This window comes from Gymnoscopelus microlampas (genome assembly GCF_963454915.1).
Source record: "Gymnoscopelus microlampas genome assembly, chromosome: 23".
Classification (NCBI taxonomy): Eukaryota; Metazoa; Chordata; class Actinopteri; order Myctophiformes; family Myctophidae; genus Gymnoscopelus; species Gymnoscopelus microlampas.
In genome coordinates, this window is record NC_139960.1 from 20,574,014 (window position 1) to 20,597,141 (window position 23,128).

Genomic DNA, 23,128 nt, shown 5'->3' on the forward strand with positions numbered 1-23,128 from the left:
ATGGGTGACAGAAATAGTGAGAGAGAGAGGGTTAGAGAAAGAGTGATGCACAGAGACAAAGAGAGGAACGGCAAAGAGGGAGTGAGAAAAGGAGACTGCAGAGATATGGATTCATTCCTGTCGATGTAACGGAGATGAGGTAGTTATCGATAGAGCCCCCGCCCACCTCTCTCTTATAGTCAAGGCAAGCCGGGTGTGCACACGTCAAATCAATAGGCCCTCCAAGACAGCACCTTAACACCCTGCGTGATTGAAAATAGACAGATAAGTCTGGCCCAGTCCCCGGTACATCAACTCTTCGCTATGGCAGTCCAGATAAGGCCTCCACCTATCAGCAATCGTCAAACGGACGGGAAAGCTCAGGAGGCAGTCGATGAGTTCCTGGGGGACATAATTGATCTTGGATGTTGGAGAGTTAACACTCCACAGGTTAGAATAACACTGTGAGAACTGTGGCGAGCAGGGGTGATCGGATGCCACAGGATGAAATTGGACAGAAAGTTAGGGGCGGGGGGGCAGAGTAAAGTTAATCGAAAAGGTTGAGAAAAGCGTGTGAGAGTTTTGTCAGAGACACTGAGCCACAGTGGAGCGTGAGAGTGAATCCGACAATGAAAGTGAGACAAAAAGAGAGACAGTGTTGCGTCTCAAAATAGACAACACACAGGCTTTTCAAAGCCTTATTATCACATGGTCGAAATCAGTCTTGTCCAATTTTGGCTACAGTCGCGAACACGACATGAATAGAAATCTTTGATGCCTGCCTGTGAGCCAGACGGCGACAACTTCAGCTTTTTCATCACACGATATTCACTTCCTCTTTCAAGCCCTCTCTATCTCGCTGCCAAACGGCGACTATATAACTACTGTACGTCACTGTCCTTCTCTCTCACGGCTACTTCTCTCTCCCACCAAGCCCCTCTGCGAGAGAGTGACAACCCCAATTTTGTAAAACACTCCCCCATTTTCCAGAAGTCTTTCCCGTTCTCTTGAGGGAGGTTTTGCTTCAGGCCGGCCAGCCAGTAGAAGGACTGATACACCAAACGAATGTCACAGTACACACATAACAAACTTCACACCAGACAGCCACTCATCTGTTGTCTTAATGGTTGCATTCTGTCGGGACTCTGGAGCCGGTGATTGAATTAGACCGGGTGCTGATGATTGCTCCCCACATTGATTAATACTGCCTGCCTGCTGTGGCTCACTGCACCCATGTCCATAGGGTCCCTCTGCTGAATGCCAATGAGATGAACCATACCCGCCACGGGAGCATTAACATGGACATGATGCACAGCCACGGATTTTAATCACATATATGCCTACTCTTACACCGAGAGTGTACAAATGTAACCCCATTTGGGGTCCCAAGTCCTGTAACCCCCCCCAACAATGCCGGCTCTCCTCCCAGCTGTCCCCATCACCTTTGAGCGTAATCTATATCGATCATGAACATTGTAGGGTTCGATTCCCGCCGGGGACGCTGTGGGCGTGTTCTCTCCTCCGCGCCATCAGTGGGTACCCTCACAAAAAAACATGCAGTAATCCTGGTCACTATACTGCCTCCCCCTGGTCAGCCGGGGGGCCTGATGGAGGGGAAAGGAAATGGTTGGAATAACGCGTTCCTTCCACGCGCTACGTCCTACCGGGGAAACTCCCCCCTGTCAGGTGATAAGAAGTGGTCTGCTAACTCCTCATGCGTTGAAGGAAGCATGAGCTGAGTTCGGGGCTCAGGATTACACGCTTAGGCATTGGCACCGAGTGAAAAATAGGGGTTACCTAATCCTGGGATAAAAAATTCGATAAAAGAAAAAAAAGATCATGAATATTGTAGGCAGCATGTACTTTTTGTTTCTGAAAAAGCAGATGAACCCTGGGAGAGGTGGAGCACAACAACACCTACCATCACAGCTCACACTATTTACTGCACGTCTTAGTTACCCAAGCCGTGCTACTCCTACACTGAGTTGGCGGTAGCTGGAGGAGAAACCAGAATTTTGTGGTCAAAAGGCGAGGTGTGTTCTACCGACTGAGCAACCCAAATACAATGAATGCAGAGTTTCATTTCGTGATGAAAACAAACCTCAAAACATGTGTTCTGTCCTGGCATAACTCGGACAGCGTCCAACCATTCGGGCCCAAACTTCGTGTGGGAGTCCACACACACACACACGCGCACACACACACAGCGGACATAAAACATACGGATCGTAGCTTTAATTTAAAACGAAAGGATTTGACTGTACAGTACATGTCCCAACAGGCCTAGCGGCATTTTCTTGGATACAATGCAGGTAAAAGGGCTTGAGTCAGCGTTATCTGAGGCAAACCATTCTCCAAAACAGTGTCATCATTGTGGACAAAGCCACTAGGGGATTTTCCAAGCTGCCATCCTCAACTTGCCCTCCTCTCCCTCAATCCCTTTCCTCCCTCCTTTCTCTTCTCTCCCCGTCTCTCACTCCCAATCCTCCCTTCTTCCTCTCCCGGCCTGGCGCCTCGCCACAGAGAGCAAGGGAATGGATCGGAGGGGAAAGAAAACAGACTGGAACAACATCACCCCTCTCCCTCACACTTCCTGTTTGCCCCCCCACCCCACCAACCCCCGTGTCATTTCCTGCGTCAAGTGTGTGCAGCTTTTCCAACCAACCAGGCTTCGGCCAGGATTCGGATGTCCTTCGTGCCACGGCCATCGCAAACATACAAAACGCTCTGAACATTTTCCAATGGCACCTTTCCTTGTTTACTCTCCTCACTTCCTCTCACCTCCCTTTCACAAGTGAGCGCCACTGGCCCACTGTCACACTACACTTCCTGCAGTACAATTTAACTCACTTAAAAAGTTAAAGTTCAAAGTGTTTTTACACTTTCACGGTACAATCCTATTTGTATCCTCTCAGAGTTCAATCAAAAAGGTAGGGTAAGTGATATTGTTCTGTCAAAATAAGAATGAAATAGCTCTATATTCCGATTCGTAATCATTGCTACTCTATAGAACACTCTGTAGAAATGATTATTATCAGAATATAGTGCTTTAACCTTTTAACAAAAACACTTTTGTTTTAACCAAAAGATATCACTTACCCTACCTTTTTAACACTGAGGATTTCACTATGTACAGTAACAGTACCTCCCTTTGACAGAGGGAGAAGGGAGGAACCTCTGCTGCAAGCAGCAGAGGTTCAGAGAATGCAGAGATACAGTTCATCAGGGAGGCGACACATCCAGAGGGTCAGAGAGAAATAACTGTGATAGAGACTGCATAGCAATAGCACACATAATGTGTGTGTGTGTGTGTGTGTGTGTGTGTGTGTGTGTGTGTGTGTGTGTGTGTGTGTGTGTGTGTGTGTGTGTGTGTGTGTGTGTGTGTGCGCGCTGGAGTTATTTACAAGGCAACAGTAAATTCAACAGCTGGTAAAACAGCAGAGGGCAGGGATAGAGCTATGTCTGTGTGTGTGTGTGTGTGTGTGTGTGTGTGTGTGTGTGTGTGTGTGTGTGTGTGTGTGTGTGTGTGTGTGTGTGTGTGTGTGTGTGTGTGTGTGTGTGTGTGTGTGTGTGTGTGTGTGTGTGTGTGTGTGTGTGTGTGTGCACACGCGGACGTTGATGTACAGGGGCTAGGGGTAGGCAGGCAGACAGCAGAATATCTATGACATGCAGCCCCAGTTGACTGCGACACAGGACCGTACAAAATGGAGCTCTAAAGAAGAAATGCACGACGTATAGCTATATTGCTTGCTTGCAGCCCTGTTTTGGTCTGTGCACATTTTATTTTTTTTGCATTATGGAACAATGCAATTTGTTGCATAAGACTGAAGTCCTCCCGTTCAACTAATTGCAATGTGCTCCTCTTGACCTACTTCACTCCACCGTCTCCATTCACCTGCAGTAACCTAGTTCATTTAACTCTGATAGGGCAGTGGTTCTCAAACTGTTTATGTCAAATTGATGTATTCGGCTGCGGACCCCCATCTGAAATGTTCTGTGCCAGAGACCCCCAGACGAGAAGATGTGTGTTTAAAAATTATTCAACATCTTCCAATACTTTCAAAATGTTTAAAAACATGTTCAAAAATAGCAGATGTACAAGCTCACAGCGCGTCACTTTGTGCCGCACTGTGAGCTTGTATATCTTGTATATCTCAAACCCTATACATTGGCAATTCTAAAAGAGCCGATCTACAAGCTCACAATGCGTTGCATTCTTGAACGAATTGGACAAATCTGGAATATTTTTTTAAATACGTTTTAACAACACAAATTGTGTATGGGGGGCTCGGCTGGCACAACATATTTTCAGCCAAACACATATCAATTTGGGGAACCGTGACATGAAAAGGTTCGAGAACCACTGCTCTATAGCGAGCATGAAATCTCTCTTTATTGTGCGTCTTTCTCTCTCATGCTCGCACACACACACACACACACCCCGAGTCATGCATCACATGGTCGATAAGGTGCATCTCGCTTGACATGGGTCGATAGGGTGTGTGTCGTTTATCACCGGTTGACAGGTGGTGAGCCGCTTGTCACCCACCGGCTGTAGGAGTCAGCGTGGTGTGTGGTCGCTGCAGGGTAATAGAATGCTTATTACTAGTCACAGCAATGAGTGGAATCTCTTACCGAACGTGTGGTTTTTCACAGATATTGGTCGTGCAGAAACCTTGCATCGCCACGTTTCAACTTTTTATGTCGTTCGGTAAATCAATGCCCTAAAAACGCGCCAAAGTAACAAAAATAGCCGATCTGTTAGCAACATTTTGAAAGTGAACGTGAAAGTGGTCAAGTCTGTCTGTGGGTTTGAAAAATATTGAACCAAAAAAGGCATGAACAAAAGCTTGTGACCGAATAATAGCTACGTTGGATCCATTTGGAACACAGGTTCTTTTTTCCACCTCACTTGTGGACATGCAAGGTTTCTACCCAACAGAAAAACGATTTTACAGATGTTTATTAGCGAGCTAATGTGCTCGCTCTATCTATGGCACATCTGTGCTACGTGCATAGCATTTTTACGTTATGCCTTTACAGTCCTATCAGATGCAGATGGCTGGACAGCAAGGGCTCATGCATGTGTGCATACATGCAATCTGCATCAACATGCCACTATAGTACAGTACTTAATCCCCATGATCCTGGACAGCCACACACACACACACACACACACACACACACACACACACACACACACACACACACACACACACACACACACACACACACACACACACACACACACACACACACACACACACACACACACACACTTCTTAATCTCTCCTCTATTCATAATATACTGTAGTATAATATGTACCCATCTGTCTGAAGTCCAAACATGAGGTATTGATGGAATAAACATGGAGCAAAGAGGATACAGCTCAACTTGGCACGGCTCACCATGGTAACTAAATACCGGGAGGCCTTCAGAGAGTCGCGTCGTACAGGGCAGCAACCCAACTTTGAGTGCACCATGTGAATGATAACAAGGTCCGGAATCAAATATCTAGGATATTATTACAACATAAAAGTACGATACATGATTTTATTAAGAAGACAAAGCGCCCCTGTAAAAAAGTATTATCGTGTACTTTTCATTCATCATACAGGTTGTGAAACAACTAACTACCTCTTGTGCCATTTTACGGTGAGCTGTACCGTAGGTACGGATGTGCCAACTGTACTGTGTGTGAAACAGAGCAGTGAGAGGCAGACTTTTTCCGGTACGCAGAATTTGATGCCAGTTATTTGTTTAAATACCTGAACAATTACTATTAGAACTGCAACAGAATCATGAAACACGGGACGTGATGTTGAGACAGTCCATTGTGCCAATAGATAGGTATGCACTCACATGAGGTTTGCCTTAATGTTAACCCACTAAAACCAATTCAAATCATTTTAGATTTGAACCACTTTAACCATTATTTTATACTTTGGCTATTCAAAAATAGCAGATATACAAGCTCACCGTGCCGCGCTATGAGCTTGAACATCTGCTATTCATGAAAAATCTAGAAAATTTGTGCAAATCTTTGAATATACATATTTTTAACTCAAATCTTTGCTTCTGGGGGTCCCTAGAACAACATATTTTGAGATGGGGGTCGGCAGCCAAACACAAATCATTTTGGGGGTCCTTGACATGAAAACGCTTGAGCAACCACTGATATAGCAACATAAGGTTTTTCTTAGACTGGGGTAGGATGTCAATTTCGGGGACACACCACTCAGTAGTGTGCCTTTGAACCAGGGGAATGTTTTGGCCTTTAAACACTATACACACTCATCAAAAGGTGGTCTGCTACAGGGTGATTCAAGCCTGAGCTTGCGTCCCATGCCCATTTATTAGTGGCAGACAGTCCCACACAGTTAAATCATTCACTGTACGTTCAAGTATCACAGAACGCACGATCAAACATGGAACGCTGAATGCCGAGCTTAAAGCCTCACATAGTTAACGCCATTGACCATAAAACATCCTGTGCCCTATTTAAATCCTTGCACGTGAACATGTTTGTTCGTTTGAATACTGATGTCATCCTGCTGTAATCACAGTAACAGATACCGGTGCTGCTCAGCTGGGGTCATCATCACACAGTGGAACTGGCCCACCCACACACTGCTTGGCAGTGGTGTAAAGTAACTAAGTACATTTCCTCAAGTACTGTCCAATTTTGAGGTATTTTTACTTTAGTGGAGTATTTCCAATTTTCAGTACTTTTACGTCTACTCCACTACAATTATTTGTAAATTTTAGTTACTAGTTACTTTGCAGATATAAATTATTACATTATAAAACATACATTAACCACTTTAGCCCTATTTTATACCTAGGCTATTTGAAAATAGCCGATCTACAAGCTCACAACGCGACGCGTTGTGAGCTTGTAGATCTGCTATTTTCAAAGATTGCAGCTTTAAAATCCAGAGTAGTCATAGCCAAAGAACTCTTTAAAATGACACAAGATGCGTTTCCCGGTCTAAATGGATTAAGAAGCATCCTCTTCTATCTCCTCTAGCTCTAAAGGTGGCTGGAGTGCGTGTGCACGTACAGTACGTGTGCATGTGATGCCCTGAAGCCCCGTGCATGCACGGATACATTTCTCTCTACTACCCTGTTTACTGGGAGATGTAATCATATTCCAGCAAGGCTTCCTTCCTGTGAAACCCCCACCCACACCCACACACACACACACACACACACACACACACACACACACACACACACACACAGATAGCCTCTTGTCATGTCATTGTGAACATGAGGAGGCTCCCAGCATCATTAAAGCTACAGGAAAGAGGAGGGCAAGGGCAGAGAGGGAGGGAATATTCCGGGAGCAGTGTGCATTCCACTGCAAGAGGACCACTGGCAACGCATCACAGCTACACAAACCTTCAGTCTACACACCCAACACACACACACACACACACAGGGAGGAAAAGTATTACATAAGAAAGCGATGCGTACAGGGTGAGTGAGGGCATGGAGGACAAGGGAGAGGGAGAGGGAGAGAGAGGGAGAGAGAGAGAGAATGGAGGGTCAAAGAGAGTGGGAAGATAGAGCAGACTTCATTGAAAACAGAAGTGTGGCTTTTGACTCTGTAGGAGACAAACTGAGATCAGAGAGACAACGCTAGCCAACAGGTCCAGTCAATGCTGGATGGTGTCAGAGTGACCCACCCAGGACACGATCACATATCATGTACTGCAGCATGCTTTGGTGCTGCACGGCAGTGTTGATTTTGACAGCAAACTTTGATTTAGTTTTAGTCATAGTCTTTTGAAAAAAAATCCATTTCGTTTCAGTCATATGAAATGTTTTAGTCTTTGTCTAGTTTCATTCGACAAAATAATATAAGATTATAGTCGACTAAATCTACAGTTGATTTAGTTGACTAAAATGTATTTCGGCGGTGCCTTGATGGCGTCGTAATGGCTGATTTTACACTCGGTTGCATGCTGAAAATAGCCGATCTACAAGCTCACAACGCGTCGCAGCGCAACGCGTTGTGAGCTTGTAGATCTGCTATTTTCAGCATGCACACCCTAGCGCAACCAACCATAAAATGACTATTTTACTGTCTCTCTCTGACATTTTAGTCTAGTTTGACGAAATTGTCAATATATTTAGTCTTAGTTTTAGTCATCATAGCTTAGTTTTTATTTAGTTTTCGGCAGTGAAAAAAAGTAGTCGACGAACATTTTTCGTCATACTTTTCTTTTTCTTTTTTTACTTTCTTTTTATTCTTTTTTCTTAGAGCAAGTTAGGTCATGTTGGGCATCACATATACATTAAATGAGTACATTTCTGGTATAGTTAACACTCTTATGTTAAGGGCTATTCAGTCCAGATGAAAAGAGAGGGATCCTTATTTGAAGTAACTTCAGTCCTTTTGTTGAGAGATCTCAGTTTGTTTGTCTTTACTGTTAAAGTCCATGGTAGTTTGTTGGTAGATATTCCAATGTTTCTTCGTCATACTTTTAGTTGACGAAATCAACACTGCTGCATGGCACGCAGTACGTTCCAAACTCGTCAAATTGAATACATCCGCTTACTACCGTGTTTATGATGTCTCGTCTAGTACACTAATGTCTCTCTACCACATCCCAACTGCCTCATTTCCGATCGGCGGGAGACCTTTGATGTGCACTGGTCGGGTACTAGGCTACACTTTAATACAAACCAAGTCATATAAAATCCGGGGAAAACACTGGGAAAATCTTAGCGTCTTAATCCTTTTGTTATTGCGTCTAAATCCCAGAGTTCAATTTCACAGCAGACTCCGGGTGGCAAAACGCTGAAGGAAGGGGAAGTGTATGAGGCTAATAAACTTGTCCAACCTGTAGAACACAAACGGGGCCGCTTCCCTCAGGTGCTCTCTGGAAAACAAATCCAATCTCTCCAGTAATTAGCCTCGAGCGAGTCGGCTGCCTGGAACCTTGCTGCAGAAAACAGATCGGTTCTATTGAGATGCCATGGCGTGTGAAGTTAACAGACTCATTCACATTGATAATGAGACATGTCCCCACTTGATCGTAGCAGGTTGAAGGGAAAAAAAATGGAGGCTGCGGTATAAATCTTTAAACGGCTCTTTTTTTGTTTACATTTTATTATACTGTATGTAGCCACTATCTGGCACTGCTCCACATACAATAATGAATTAGCCTCCCATGGTCCTCAGGAGGGGGAGTGCATAGGGTTAAAGTTAACCTGCCCTGCCCTGTCGGCATTCATAAACAAATATAGGTTAGTGGGAAGGTTACTTCTTGCTGTTGCTGAGGTGAAAGCTAACTTGTGGTATTGGCTAGCTGTGCACCTACTTCCCTGTATCACTGCACAGCAGATGGAGACCAGATGAGGCTTTGGACAGCAGATAATTAGCCTGCAACCACGCCTAGCCACTGTGTACCCTGCACGCTACCGAATGACATCATCAGTACTCCTCCGACTCCGGTGTGTGTGTGTGTGTGTGTGTGTGTAATAATCTAAAACAGCCATTCACGCTCGCACACTGACTTGTGTGAAAGACACTTCAACCACAGGCGGCAACAGAAACTCCAAGGCCATGACAGGTACTCTCTTTGAGGAACCGTAGTCCTTCTACAACCTGACGGCAATACAAAGCTATTAATATTTTACCCAGGCAGCATATCTCACACTGTGCTTGGAAACGTATCTTTCTCTCGTCTCATTGTTCTCGACATACTCGAGCCTATATAGGCCTATCTGTGAAATCGGTATTGTTTGCTCAACTCGGGACGCTTGGGAAATTCTGGGTGTGTATTTACTCACAGCCTGGGCCGCAGTAACAGCCTATATTATTACCAGATTTAATAACTACTTTACGCGCTACTGCCATTTGGATAATACACACCTTCTATCGCTCACAGAATAATACTGTCATGTAGTGGCTCTCCCCTTGAGGGAACGATGAGCTAACATATTCGATGGATGAAACACCTTGCAGATGGATTACATAAGTAATATCAGACCTAAATAAAATGATTCATCCTTGTCCCTCTCTTTTCAGGAAATCACACATCCAGACCCGAGTCATCCATCCTCATTAAGAATCTCGTAATGGGGAGCTAACCCCCGCCCATCCCGGGGGCCAGCAGGGCGGGTGTGGGGGTAATTAAGGTAATTAGCTCAGGATATCAATATCATCAACCATCTCTAGGTTAAAGAGAGGGAACGCAAGCTTATCTAAAGGTAGAGCTAAATCATAAAATCTACCCCCCCAAAAAAAGAAAAACCCACATTCAGGTCACATTAGGCAAAACGTGGTGAAGTGTTTTCCCTCCCTGCTATTTCTGAGGCCGTTTTCCTATTCTTGAAGCGGTTGTTGATGTTTCAGACCGAGCCGGGGCCATGTTGGTTCCGTGTGTGTTGTGACTGACGGATCAAAGCGCCGGGGGGCTTTTTTTTGTCCGCACCGTTATCAGCAGGAAGAGGAGGGAGTTGCGGCTCTATCTTCAAAAAACAACTAATACAGTTTTGATGTACAGTACAGGCTACACACACGCACACACACTTTTGTTTTGATAGGTATACAGTGTGGAGTGACAGGAGACACGGAGAGAGCAGGGGAGTAACATGTAACAAATGGTCCGGCCGGCCGGCCAGGCCGAGAATCGAACGGGGGGGACTCGCTCGCTGTCAGGCACCAGAGCCCATATGATATGTGCCCTTAAACATTCGGCTAGCGGGTCGCCCCACACAAGCACACACTTACCAAAGTGATAGCACTCCGCATGATGAAAGAGAGAGAGAGAGAGAGAATGAGAGAGAGACGGAGACGGAGAGAGGAAGAGAGAGAAAGGTGACAAAACAAAGACAGATCAGACAGAAAGACCTGTAGAGAGAAAGAAAGAGCCGTATTTCACAGACTGGGCTGAAGCTGCCCAGTTTAACCCATTCAAACCGGGAACGCATCTCTGTCATTTTTAGATTTATTTGGGCTATTCAAAAATAGCAGATCTACAAGCTCACAGCGCGCTATGAGCTTGTAGATCTGCTATTTAGCTCCAGGGACCCCCAGAAGTTGTAACAGAGTTAAAAATGTTCGCTTATATATTATGTTCATAGGTTTGCACACATTTTCACGATTTTTCAAAAATAGCAGATCTACGAGCTCATAGCCCAAAGATATCTTAAAATGACACACAGATGCGTTCCCGGTCTTAAAGGGTTAATAGCAGTGGAGAAGCAAGGCTCCTGTTACCCCCGCTCACACCATCAATCACACTATCGTGCATTTTCATCACTCAAAATCAATCAGATCATGGCCTGACCGCACATACTGTAGATGCACACAGATATAAACACACACACACACACACACTTGTTTGTAGGTGGCGGAGGGCTTGAAAGAAAAGGCAGTAATCGGGTTAAATCTCTCAGCACTCCCCTCAGCAGCATCTGGCTAATCCAATCACCTTACAGTAAACACCTCACATGTACTAGGTTGCCCCGGTAACCCAGTCCCTGGCCCTTCAGTACTGTGATCTACTGCCCCCCTCTCCACACACACACACACACACACACACACACACACACACACACACACACACACACACACACACACACACACACACACACACACACACACACACACACACACACACACACACACACACACACACACACACACACACACACACACACACGCGCGCGATGAGTTAACGTCACCCTCAGGAGAAGGCGCTGGCTTCCTTTGACATAGAAGAGCATTGATCGTTATCTCACTATGAAGTGGTCTAATTGGCCAAGAAAACAAGAAATGCCTGATAAATGATGGCCATAAAACATTGATAAGCCTCGATATCACCGAACGAATACATTAACCGCTGACAAAACGTCCCTTTCTCCGATACATGGCAAATTGCGCCTGCTCAGTGCGACGCAGACACACCCCGAGATGATAATTATCAGCCTCTCTCTCACACCAAGCCACGGCCGACGCTACACACATGTGCAGACATGGAGATGTTAGCATAATATAGTGCCTAACCCTGAGACTAGCAGTATGACTCACACACCAGCCAATGGAGCTGGAGTGCTGTTCCATTACAGTCACACACACACACACACACACACACACACACACACACACACACACACACACACACACACAGTCGATGGAGTGCACATTCTGCTACATTCCCCTTTCCCATCATGCTTTGTGGTGTGATTGATGAGTGATTGCTGTGGCGAGGGTTGCAGCACTCTCTCCCGTCTGCCATATGTTCCTGCCACAAGGGGAGATACAGAAGGCAGCAAGGGGCTAATGCAGGCAGACAGAGCCATGTTCTGGTTAGCACCCCCACTTCAACCACCGTCTGAAACAAGCCGACGACGTTCACACCAAAATCCCAGTCGAAACTTTTCGAATGTGAACCGGGTTTCCTTTCTGGAGCCAACTGTGAAGTGTACCTGTGCTCATCGACGCATAAAGACAAGAGTAAAATCCCTTAATTATTTTACTATGGATTTGCATCTACATGATTTCATTACCTGTAGGGGCAGGTGTTTGTGTGTGTGTGTGTGTGTGTGTGTGTGTGTGTGTGTGTGTGTGTGTGTGTGTGTGTGTGTGTGTGTGTGTGTGTGTGTGTGTGTGTGTGTGTGTGTGTGTGCGTGTGCGTGTGCGTGTGCGTGTGTGTGTGCGCGTGTTGAAGTAGTCACTTACTCATGGTGAGTGGCCGGAGGTGGGGGACAGGGCAAAGCCCAGCCAGGGAGGGGTTTTGGACAGGTGAGGTTATTCTCCACTGGGTCTCTCCTAGAGGCACTCATGACCTGCACAGGAAACCAGATTAAAGTTTGTGGTCAACTACAATACAAAACCAAAACATCAAACACAGAGGGTAACATGACGATTTCCAAGAGTTTCACTCAAAAGATGACAAAGATTGGGCTGTTGCACCCAAAATACATTTTTATTCCGTTTTACCCACCACTTAATGGCGTCTTTATTGTTTTTCATTATGTTTGGAAAGGCACAATACAAATGTAATTATAAAAACATTGACTCCATGCATTGGTTACAAAAACAGGTAGATTTGAAATATTACTATTACTCTACATTACTGTAGATGCCAGATTAGATCTTCCACTCAGAAATGGACAGATAGTGTTTTGGAATGAAACCAGCAATGTTTCATATCAGGGCACACATGGGTGGATAGGAACAGCATCTCATTTCACAGAATTCACACTGCAGTCTCACTGAATAATAGACTCATGCAATACAGAACGCACCACGGAGAAGAAGGTGAGAATACATGAAACGCACACACACGTCTGAAATGTCTTTATTAGGAATAACCCTGAACCCTGATATGAACCATTTTGTTTTCAAGGGGTCCGCAAATTACAAAATACACTTCATACATTAAGGCTAAACTATTTTTACTGACAATTCTAACAACATCAACCAGACAAAACAAGCAAAACTAAAAACACAACAATAACACAACAACAACAGCAATAACAACAGTACACATAGCAAGCACGTATATGAATCACTGCGTCATAGATCTGTTATAAAGGTCAAGACATGAACTGGTAATCTCAAGGTGAGAGGACAGCGCAGTTTTAAACAATTGAAAAGATGTTATTGAACGAATATGAACAGGTAGATTATTCCAGTCAGAAGGAGCTTTAAACATAAATGTTTTTTTGGCAATGGAATTAGATTCAATTGGAGCTTCAAAGTAAATCTGTAGGCACACATAGAAAGAAATACACCCACAGCAACATGCAGAAAAAACACGTGCAAACATACACTAGCACACACAAGCACACACTTGATTAAAGACGTGGGCATGGCCATTAAGGTCTTCATTGGGTTTGTAATAACAGGGCAGGCGAGCAAGTGACCGGGCTTGGCAGGTTATGGGCGTGTGTGTTGTGTGTGCGCGTATGCAATTGTCCATCCAAAAGGGGCCCGGTCATTGGACTCGATAACGGTAATCTCATGATGATGGTACTCGGGCAGCGCTTCTCAGTGACGCGGTAATAACTGGTAATTTAATCACACTGCAGATGTATGTGGGGGGAGGTGGGGCTGTAGTGGGCAATGGGGGGAAATGATGCGAACGAAGTAGAAATTAAGTCCTCCGCGTTGCCATGAACACACAACCGTCGCAGATGCCAGAGGATCCAATATCCTCAAGGACCGCTCTGGTGAGCAAAACTAGCCCAGGTCAGCAGAATGCTTAACCAGCAGTGTGGCGACAACAAATAGCTGCACTGTAACAGCATTCTTTGCTGCCTGAAGCTTTATTCATGCATTGCTAGTACCGTATCGACTACCGAGAGGGCTCAAATCAAAGGGAAGATGTTTGTTTCTCTTCCAGATTACTACCACTACTGTTAGGTACTCTGATTAGATTTTTGATCAGTGGCAGTGTTAAAGGCATAGTATGTAACTATGTTTACATAACAAAAGAAAAAACTGGCCGATTTGAAGGAAAAAAAAGGTGGAGATTCTTCTTTGGCCTACTGGGAGTGTGAGTGCAAAGTGTCCAGCCGACTGGTCCAGCGGTGCTTGTAGCATGTCGTGCAAAAGGGGCCCCTCCAGCAAACTTCGTTGTCAATCGGAATAGAATCCGAAAAATCTGACAGATAAATCTTGATCACATGACTTTTGCAAAGAAAACGCAACATGGCAGAAAACTTGGAGGAGTTGGAAATGGGCTAATGCATGAGGCGGTCTTAGCTTTAAGGCTGTGACATGGGATTACAGTAGTCCCACCATATGTTCACCTCTGCCCCAAGCCTGGACACCGGCCAATCAGCAAGACTGAAACTGAGAGGCCAAACACGGACAGCCAATCATCACATGTATTGCCAGTTTGCCACTGAGTTAATTGAAATGCTCTCAGGTCATAGGGTCAGATTTTAATTATGGGTGATCTGTCAGAAACGGTCTTGTGAGAGGTCTCTTCTGCTCATTTCCACCACCAAAGTTGTGCTGAAAAGTTTCAATGAATTCATTAATGTGAAAACTACAACTCTTACTTCCTGGTTTTTAGCTGCTACCCTCTGCGGCTGTGGCATTGTCCTTGTTCGCTGTGTTGACAGCAAAATACCGATCTTGACCTCAGAATAAATTAATCAGGTTGAAGTAAAGATAGACAAAAAACGTGCGTTGGGCTGATGCTTGCCAGTGAAATGCATCATGGGAAATGTAGTAAACACAGAGAAAGGCCGAAACACCCAAAAAGCTGCATTTTCTCTGTCAATATTGTATTGTAAATATTGTTCTTTCTATAGTGACCATCAGCAATCAACTGAAATATACATTAAAGCATTGATAGTGTCCCTTTAAACATGACACGGACCACATCACAGCCATCATGTGTGTGTTGGGCCCCCCCCCCCCTGAAGGCATACACTGCCATATCATAAATGTTTAATTACAAAACACTGCTGTTTGAAAGAAGACTTGAAACTAGCGATTGAAAGCATGAAGTCTTTATGAAAGAACCAAGTGAAATGTTGCATCAAGTCCCAATTGACTAACTGGACTGTTATACCATTGATGGAAACTTATTTTGCAGCTGTTGAAGGGGAATCAGCACCAGCTGCTGAGCCATTAATGAGAACTGCAGCTTTGTCATTACTTCCGTATGGGCTTCATTTTCAAGACAGAATCCTTGCCACCTGACACACGTGTCCTCTGAGTCTGGAGTGGACTGGACACTGTCCTCTTGGAGTGGACGCTCTCTCAACTGTTGCTCAAAAACAGGTTGTGGCTCATTGAAGCTGTGTAACATAGCAACGGTAACTTAACTATGAGGGGGCACCCTCAACACACACACACACACACACACACACACACACACACACACACACACACACACACACACACACACACACACACACACACACACACACACACACACACACACACACACACACACACACACACACACACACACCTGAGAGTTACTTGTCGGTTAAGCATCTGGTTTGCAGTGTGTGGGCTAGCTGCTCCAAGGCCAGGCAATAAAAAAGAGAGCACTGTCCACTGTGCCAAATGGGCATGAGTATCCACTAGAGACTGGCACCACTGTCTGTGTGCCAGCGCTTGACAGGAGTCAAGGAAGGAATGCAAAGTTCCTGTGTTTGCTTGTGATTTCTGTGTGTGTGTGTGTGTGTGTGTGTGTGTGTGTGTGTGTGCGCGCTAAAGCTGCTGTGGGTGGGCTGTGTGAGTGTGCAATGACTTGAATTCTGTTGCACTCTATTGAAATCATTAATCAGATTTCACTTGACCTGTACGCACGAGTGCACGCACAGAAAAGCACCAGTTAACATTGCAGATAAAAAAGGGTAGAACAACAAGGCCTTTGTCTTGGCTGATGCATGTTGCGTTATTACAGGCTATGTGTGTACAAGTGCAGGAATATGCACCCCTCTCAGTGCCCCTGTATTGAGGACAGTGTGTGTGTGTGTGTGTGTGTGTGTGTGTGTGTGTGTGTGTGTGTGTGTGTGTGTGTGTGTGTGTGTGTGTGTGTGTGTGTGTGTGTGTGTGTGTGTGTGTGTGTGTGTGTGTGTGTGTGTGTGTGTGTGTGTGTGTGTGTGTGTGTGTGTGTGTGTTCGCTCTGAGGGTGCCCCCTCATAGTTAAGTTACCGTTGCTATGTTACAGAGCTTCAATGAGCCCCACAACCTGTCTTTGAGTTCTTCAGAGAGCATTCTCCACTCCAAGAGGACAGTGGGATAAAGTATACTCTCTATTTCTGGAGTGGCTGTAGAAGCAGTCTGTTCAGAGAATGTGTGTGTGTGTGTGTGTGTGTGTGTGTGTGTGTGTGTGTGTGTGTGTGTGTGTGTGTGTGTGTGTGTGTGTGTGTGTGTGTGTGTGTGTGTGTGTGTGTGTGTGTGTGTGTGTGTGTGTGTGTGTTCGCTCTGAGGGTGCCCCCTCATAGTTAAGTTACCGTTGCTATGTTACAGAGCTTCAATGAGCCCCACAACCTGTCTTTGAGTTCTTCAGAGAGCATTCTCCACTCCAAGAGGACAGTGGGATAAAGTATACTCTCTATTTCTGGAGTGGCTGTAGAAGCAGTCTGTTCAGAGAATGTGTGTGTGTGTGTGTGTGTGTGTGTGTGTGTGTGTGTGTGTGTGTGTGTGTGTGTGTGTGTGTGTGTGTGTGTGTGTGTGTGTGTGTGTGTGTGTGTGTGTGTGTGTGTGTGTGTGTGTGTGTGTGTGTGTGTGAGTGAGTGAGTGAGTGAGTATAACAGTCAAGAGAATGTGAGTGAGAGTTAAGTGAGAAAGTCTGAAACAGAGGGGAGACGGAGGCATAGGAGCCAATGTGTTTGTTGTTGACCCTGACTAACTTACTGGCACTGTAGAGGTATTTCATTGCCATGCCGTCTACTACTACCAGATGCCAGGGGGCTGAGGCACACTCACCATGCACTGGAGAAGTGCTTTGAAGGATCAGGGTTGCCCCCTAAGAAATATGCAGGTTATCTCTACAAGACTGAAACTATTGTTGAGAGGGAATGTTTTCGTAGTATGCGTGCTTAAATACTGTAGTTAGTAGATACATATATATATATGGCATTAGGTCAGTAAGATATTAGGCTATCGAACAAAACACATACTTTGAACTGAACACACTACATAAAGCTGCTCTGTAAAAAAGGAAGTGCTCACACTGATCCTGGAGGCTTGGTGTCCCAGGTATGTTACTATTTCACATCTGAGCTGGTGGAGTAACCAATAGAGTTATAATATATGGCGTAGCCTAACCCCGAGAGAGGGAGAGCTGATCCGCGACACAAGAAAAGCAACTCAGCACCAACGCAGCCAGCAGCACAGCCGTGATACAAACAATGGTTTCAAACAAGAGCTGATAAGGCGAATAGTTTGACCATGACATACTACAACGTTTACACCGCTTTTGTCTTTGTGGGCAGAGATAAACACGGGCCAATATTCAGCAGCAATGACTGTCTTCTGTTCCCATTTCAAATTCCAATCTGGCAGGAAACTCGGCACTGTTAGTGTTACTGTATGTTCATGCACTGGTAGTACCAAAGCTAAATGGAATCTTGCACTAAAAAGAGAATATAGTTAATTGGCATAATACCTTAGCACGGTGAACGACACAAAACTAAGGAAAGCCTTAACTAGGTACAGAGTAGAGACTCGGTGAACACAGCCTTGCAATAGAGAAAGGACAGACCCCCGCTCCCAAGGGAAGACAGACTATGCACCCACTGCACACAAAATATGGTGGAAACAGAGCTACACTTTCTAACCACCTGCCCACTATACCAAGACATCAGAGACACATACTTCCCACAGATTACATACACCCAAAGTGAGTTTGAAAACATGACCAATGACGAAAAAGTCTACTATTTATTGGTAGAAATACAACAATGGGCGAACACAGCAGCAAGATTTGTGAACTGTTGCGATAAAAGAAAGTTAGCCAATGGAATACAACCACCCAAAGGACTGCTAACCATTGAGTGTCATGCACTATCTGTACCGAGTAGACCTCTACTGCAGTGGTTCTCAAACTTTTTCATGTCAAGGACCCCCAAATTGACACTTATTAGCCCGCGGACCTCCATTTGAAAAGATACGCCAGGGATCCCCATAAGAGACGGCTCTAGCAGTGATTCTCAACCATTTTAATTACACGGACCCCCAGTTTGACATGCATTCGGCTACAGACCCCCATTTAATGGCATTTCTATCTATGGGACCCCAATTTATATTGTAAATCAATGTTAATTTAACTCTGATTGAGTTAAACTGATTGAGTTTGACTGAACTGTGTTCCATTTGTACACTCAGAGTTACAGATCCATAAGGGTCCATTTGGTTCCTAACTATCCATCATTTAGCTGGGGACCCCCTGGAACTCCCTCAAGGACCCCTGGGGGTCCCCGGACCCCACTTTGAGAACGGATACTCTACTGCACACATAAACAGAGCCACTACCTTTAGACACATTTTAAAATCTGAGGCTTTCCTGTATACTATTTAAATAGTTTTGAGAAAAAAATGCTGCTAATTGTTCCAAAGTGACTGCAAAAGATTGCAGCTATTTGTTTCAAAAGGCTTTATAGGCTCTATTCACAGCAGCCATATTATGAAGACATTCACAGGTGTTACCAATGATACTAATGAAGGCTCTGTTCCATTTAGTGTAGCAGGTTTCCACGACCCCCATAACTCTGAGAGTGTACAAATGGAACCAAATGGTTCCATGAGTACAAATGGAGAGCGTACAAATGGAACCAAATGGACCCTTACGGGTCCATTTGGTTCCATTTGTACACTCTCAGAGTTACACACCCATAAGGGGCCATTTGGAAGCCCATGAGGGTCCCTGGACCCCAACTGTAGACCCACTGGTGTAACCGAGTGTTTCCAGTGGGCCAACATGCACAATATCAGCACCCTGACTCTGTTTGACCAGAATGGAACAGAGCCTTCATTAGTATCATTGGTAACACATGTGGTTGTCTTCATAATCTGGCTGCTGTGAATAGAGCCTATTCCCTGTGTAACGGACCCGAAGGGGGGTTTCTTGAGCAAAAATGTGTTGTCCCTGAGACTTTTATTTTGAAGGGCTTCCTGCCCAAACATCAGGTCTGCAAGACTTTTATTTGTAGTGTTTCCTGCCCACAGGGACATGCCAGCTGCAATTACAATAATCATGTTCACCTGGTGCTGATGGCCAGTATGGGGCTACAGGTGCCTGGTGGTAGCAAACATTAAAATAGGCTTGGTGGTAGAGGAGCAGGAAGGACTGCACAGTGTTGCAAATGTTTGTAAACTAATAGACCCTGGAAGGATGGGTTAAGGACGGACGCCAATGGACCCTGGAAGGATGGGTGACGGACGGACGGAAGGATAAATGACAAACTATGGAACAAATTGAAGCCACCCACCATGCCACTGTCTACAACTTATAATAGCACCTAGCTGGAAGGGGAACAAGGTATATGGATTGTTGCACTGTTTACATGGTCTTATTGTTATCTGAATGATCTTATTGTTGGCTTTTATTGTCTGAGGGTTATTGCTATAGTTTGTACCTTGTTCATGTATTTTTCTATAAGATGGTTTATGCATTCTCTAAGTTAATTTTGTGATGTAGGCCCATGGATTATATGGGAAAATGTATTGTGCCATTTGAGATTTGATGACATTAATGGATTATTGTATTGATTTATGTTATGTATTTTGTGTTTTCATTGCCAGTTTCTACGTTGATTTAATAAAGAACCACTACAAAATCATCAGTCAGACTTCACCCTTTTAATGGCCAGCCGGGACCGCTACACCCTGTATATACAGTATATAGCATGTATATAACGACGCAATGTGCCATAGCCCTGTTTAACACAATGCTGAACTGTATATACTTTAACCATTTTCTTAAACAGTTTTTTTTTCTCATCATCATATTTTGACACTTGCTTTGGCAATGTAAACGTTGTGTTGTGTTTTCTAACTGTAAAGTCCAGAATACAATAATAAGCCGCATTATCCCGTAGCGGGATAGGAAGGATTGAGAGAGACAGACACTGCTACTAAGGTAACTCTATATCCCTCCTGCGATGCAGACACACGAGGGGGAGGTAGAGCGGGGCGGAGGAGGGGGTATATACAATCAATGAATCGAACATAGAAAACACAAGAAGCGCCCCCCAGACGCATTTTACGCACGGGCGACTCGTCGTTAATATCCACCCACTTTAACAGTTAAATAACTGATTGTTTTACAACTGATAATGTCCTTAAGTCAATTACAAGAGATGAGAAATGTTGAAAGCCCCCAAAGCAGTGTTGCCAGACTTGATGAGAGAAACACGCAAGCCCGGGGCGACTGACTGTGTTTTGGCAATCATATTTACAATAAAATGTACACAAAAAAAACCAAGCCAAAAGTCGCTTATAATAATCGGACATGGCAACACCGACCCAAGGCAGCACGTCAATTGAGTGAAGGGACGCTCCAGCCAACCGGAGCTGCGGGAGCCGCGGCTGCAGCCAATGGGGAGGCCAGGATCGGTGCGTCAACATCGATACTGCTGCGGGAGGGAGGAGACTAGGCCGCCTGCCTGGGGGTTTGGCTAGGCCTCGGTGAATACAAATAAGCATAAAGTTTTGCAAAAATAAAAACAATTACCGAGTACGTTAAATAAACAACCGCTGCTATAAACGCACACCGGGCTCGCGCACGGGAGCGCGAGCGACCCCGGCGTGTGTGTGTGTGTGCGTGTGTGTGTAAACTTACGGCTCAAAGAGGCACCACACGGGCAATAAGCGTCATTCAAGCCTCCCGCAGTAACGTAACGTTACACTGGCTGATGCACAAAATATCCACCACATCGTCAACTTTCATTCTCATAAATCGGGCGAATGGAAGCAGAAAAAAACCCTCACCTTGGTCTCCAAAGCTCGACGCAACCCGCCTTAATCACATCATCATCGCCGCGGCGGCGGCTCTAGAAAACATCCATTGTAATGTGTGTCCCGTAACGTTAACGTAGCAGCCAGGAAGTCCCTGAGCTTGAGCTTCAGCACTTCTTCTCAAAGTGTACTGTGTGTGTGTGTGTGTGTGTGTGTGTGTGTGTGTGTGTGTGTGGGAAATAAAGACTGGCACTGGCTGCAGGACGTTGTGGAGACATGGATCTGATCTGATCTGATCTGTCCTGACGCCTCGCCAGGTAGAAATGCGCCGCCCGATGGGCTGCTGGTCTCAGCGCCTTCACATCAAGTGCAGTGATGGAAAAACGAAAGTACAAAAAAAAATGTTACTTAAGTAAAAGCATCAGCACCGCAACCAATGTAGAAATACTCTGTCACAACTATACATTTTAAACATTTTAAAAATGTACCAAATATTGGTATCAAAATGTACTTTAAGTTGCAAAAGTTACTTTCATTCTAAACTAATGCCTTTGCCCATTTGAATCAGTTAAATGGCTTTTATTTGTATTTCATTGTTTTTTGCGCATAAATGTAAGGTGTAATTTATCCATTTACATATTACATTATGCACAATAACAAGCATTGTACAGCTTTTGGATGAACAAGCCAATTTAAAATGTAATAGATAATAGCCAATAGGCCTACTCAAAACATCAAATCAAGTTTTAGATGTATAATATGGAATTTACTGGATTACAATTAAATCCAAACTAAACATCAACCTTTTTTGATACTACTGTGTGTTGTTGCCAATCCAACAACTTGTTGGGTAACCATTCCAGCACTTCACATAGCATGGATGTTAAGCTTGCAAACTCCTCTCCACATGGCTATTTGCAGTGGTGTAAAGTAAACTAAGTACATTTACTCAAGTGCTGGACTTAAGTAAAATTTTGAGGTATCTTTTACTGGAGTATTTCCAATTTTAAGTACTTTTACTTCTACTCCGCTACACCTCAGAGGCAAACATTATACCTTTACTCCACTACAATTATTTGCAAACTTTGGTTACTAGTTAGTTTCTGCTATTTTCAAAATATTTTTTATATATTTTATACATAAAAAAAACGTTTAACTCAAGTATATTTTGATACCAATACTTTTGTACCTTTACTCAAGTAAATTTTGAATTCTGGACTTTTACTTGTAAGGGCGCGCTCTCACCAAAAGTTGGCTGGCCGCTGTTAAACGCAGGTTGTGCACGGCCACAGTTTTTTGCAGCCAGCGGATTCTAAAAACAAGAAAGAAATGACTTGAAAAGTCATATTCTACCAGGTGCTCTGTGTGTGTGTGTGTGTGTGTGTGTGTGTGTGTGTGTGTGTGTGTGTGTGTGTGTGTGTGTGTGTGTGTGTGTGTGTGTGTGTGTGTGTGTGCGTGCGTGCGTGCGTGCGTGCGTGTGTGTGTGTGTGTTAAAAAAATCACTACCAATCAGCTTTAAATTGCCTGAAACGTGCTCCTAACAGGTTTTTGGGGGAACAATTTTTTTTCTGTTTTCGTCACTCGTCACTTTTCGTCACTACCGAAACGGAAAAAAAAAATCACAAAAAAATCACTACCAATCAGCTTTAAATTGCCTGAAACGTGCTCCTAACAGGTTTTTGGGGGAACATTTTTTTTTCTGTTTTCGTCACTCATCACTTTTCGTCACTACCGAAACGGGAAAAAAAATT

General features: G+C 44.5%; 1 protein-coding gene across 1 annotated transcript in view; it reads right to left on the reverse strand.

The window, feature by feature from the left end:
* The window catches only part of usp6nl (USP6 N-terminal like), a 65,165-nt gene extending 43,539 nt beyond the window's left edge, over positions 1-21,626 (reverse strand). The window contains exons 1-2 of the mRNA XM_084050534.1: positions 21,411-21,626; positions 12,681-12,787 (exon numbers count right to left, since the gene is read on the reverse strand). Of these exons, the coding sequence (XP_083906660.1) occupies positions 12,681-12,684 (4 nt within the window). The 5' untranslated portion in view covers positions 12,685-12,787; positions 21,411-21,626. The remainder of the gene's footprint in view (positions 1-12,680; positions 12,788-21,410) is intronic.
* Positions 21,627-23,128: the final 1,502 nt, after the last annotated feature.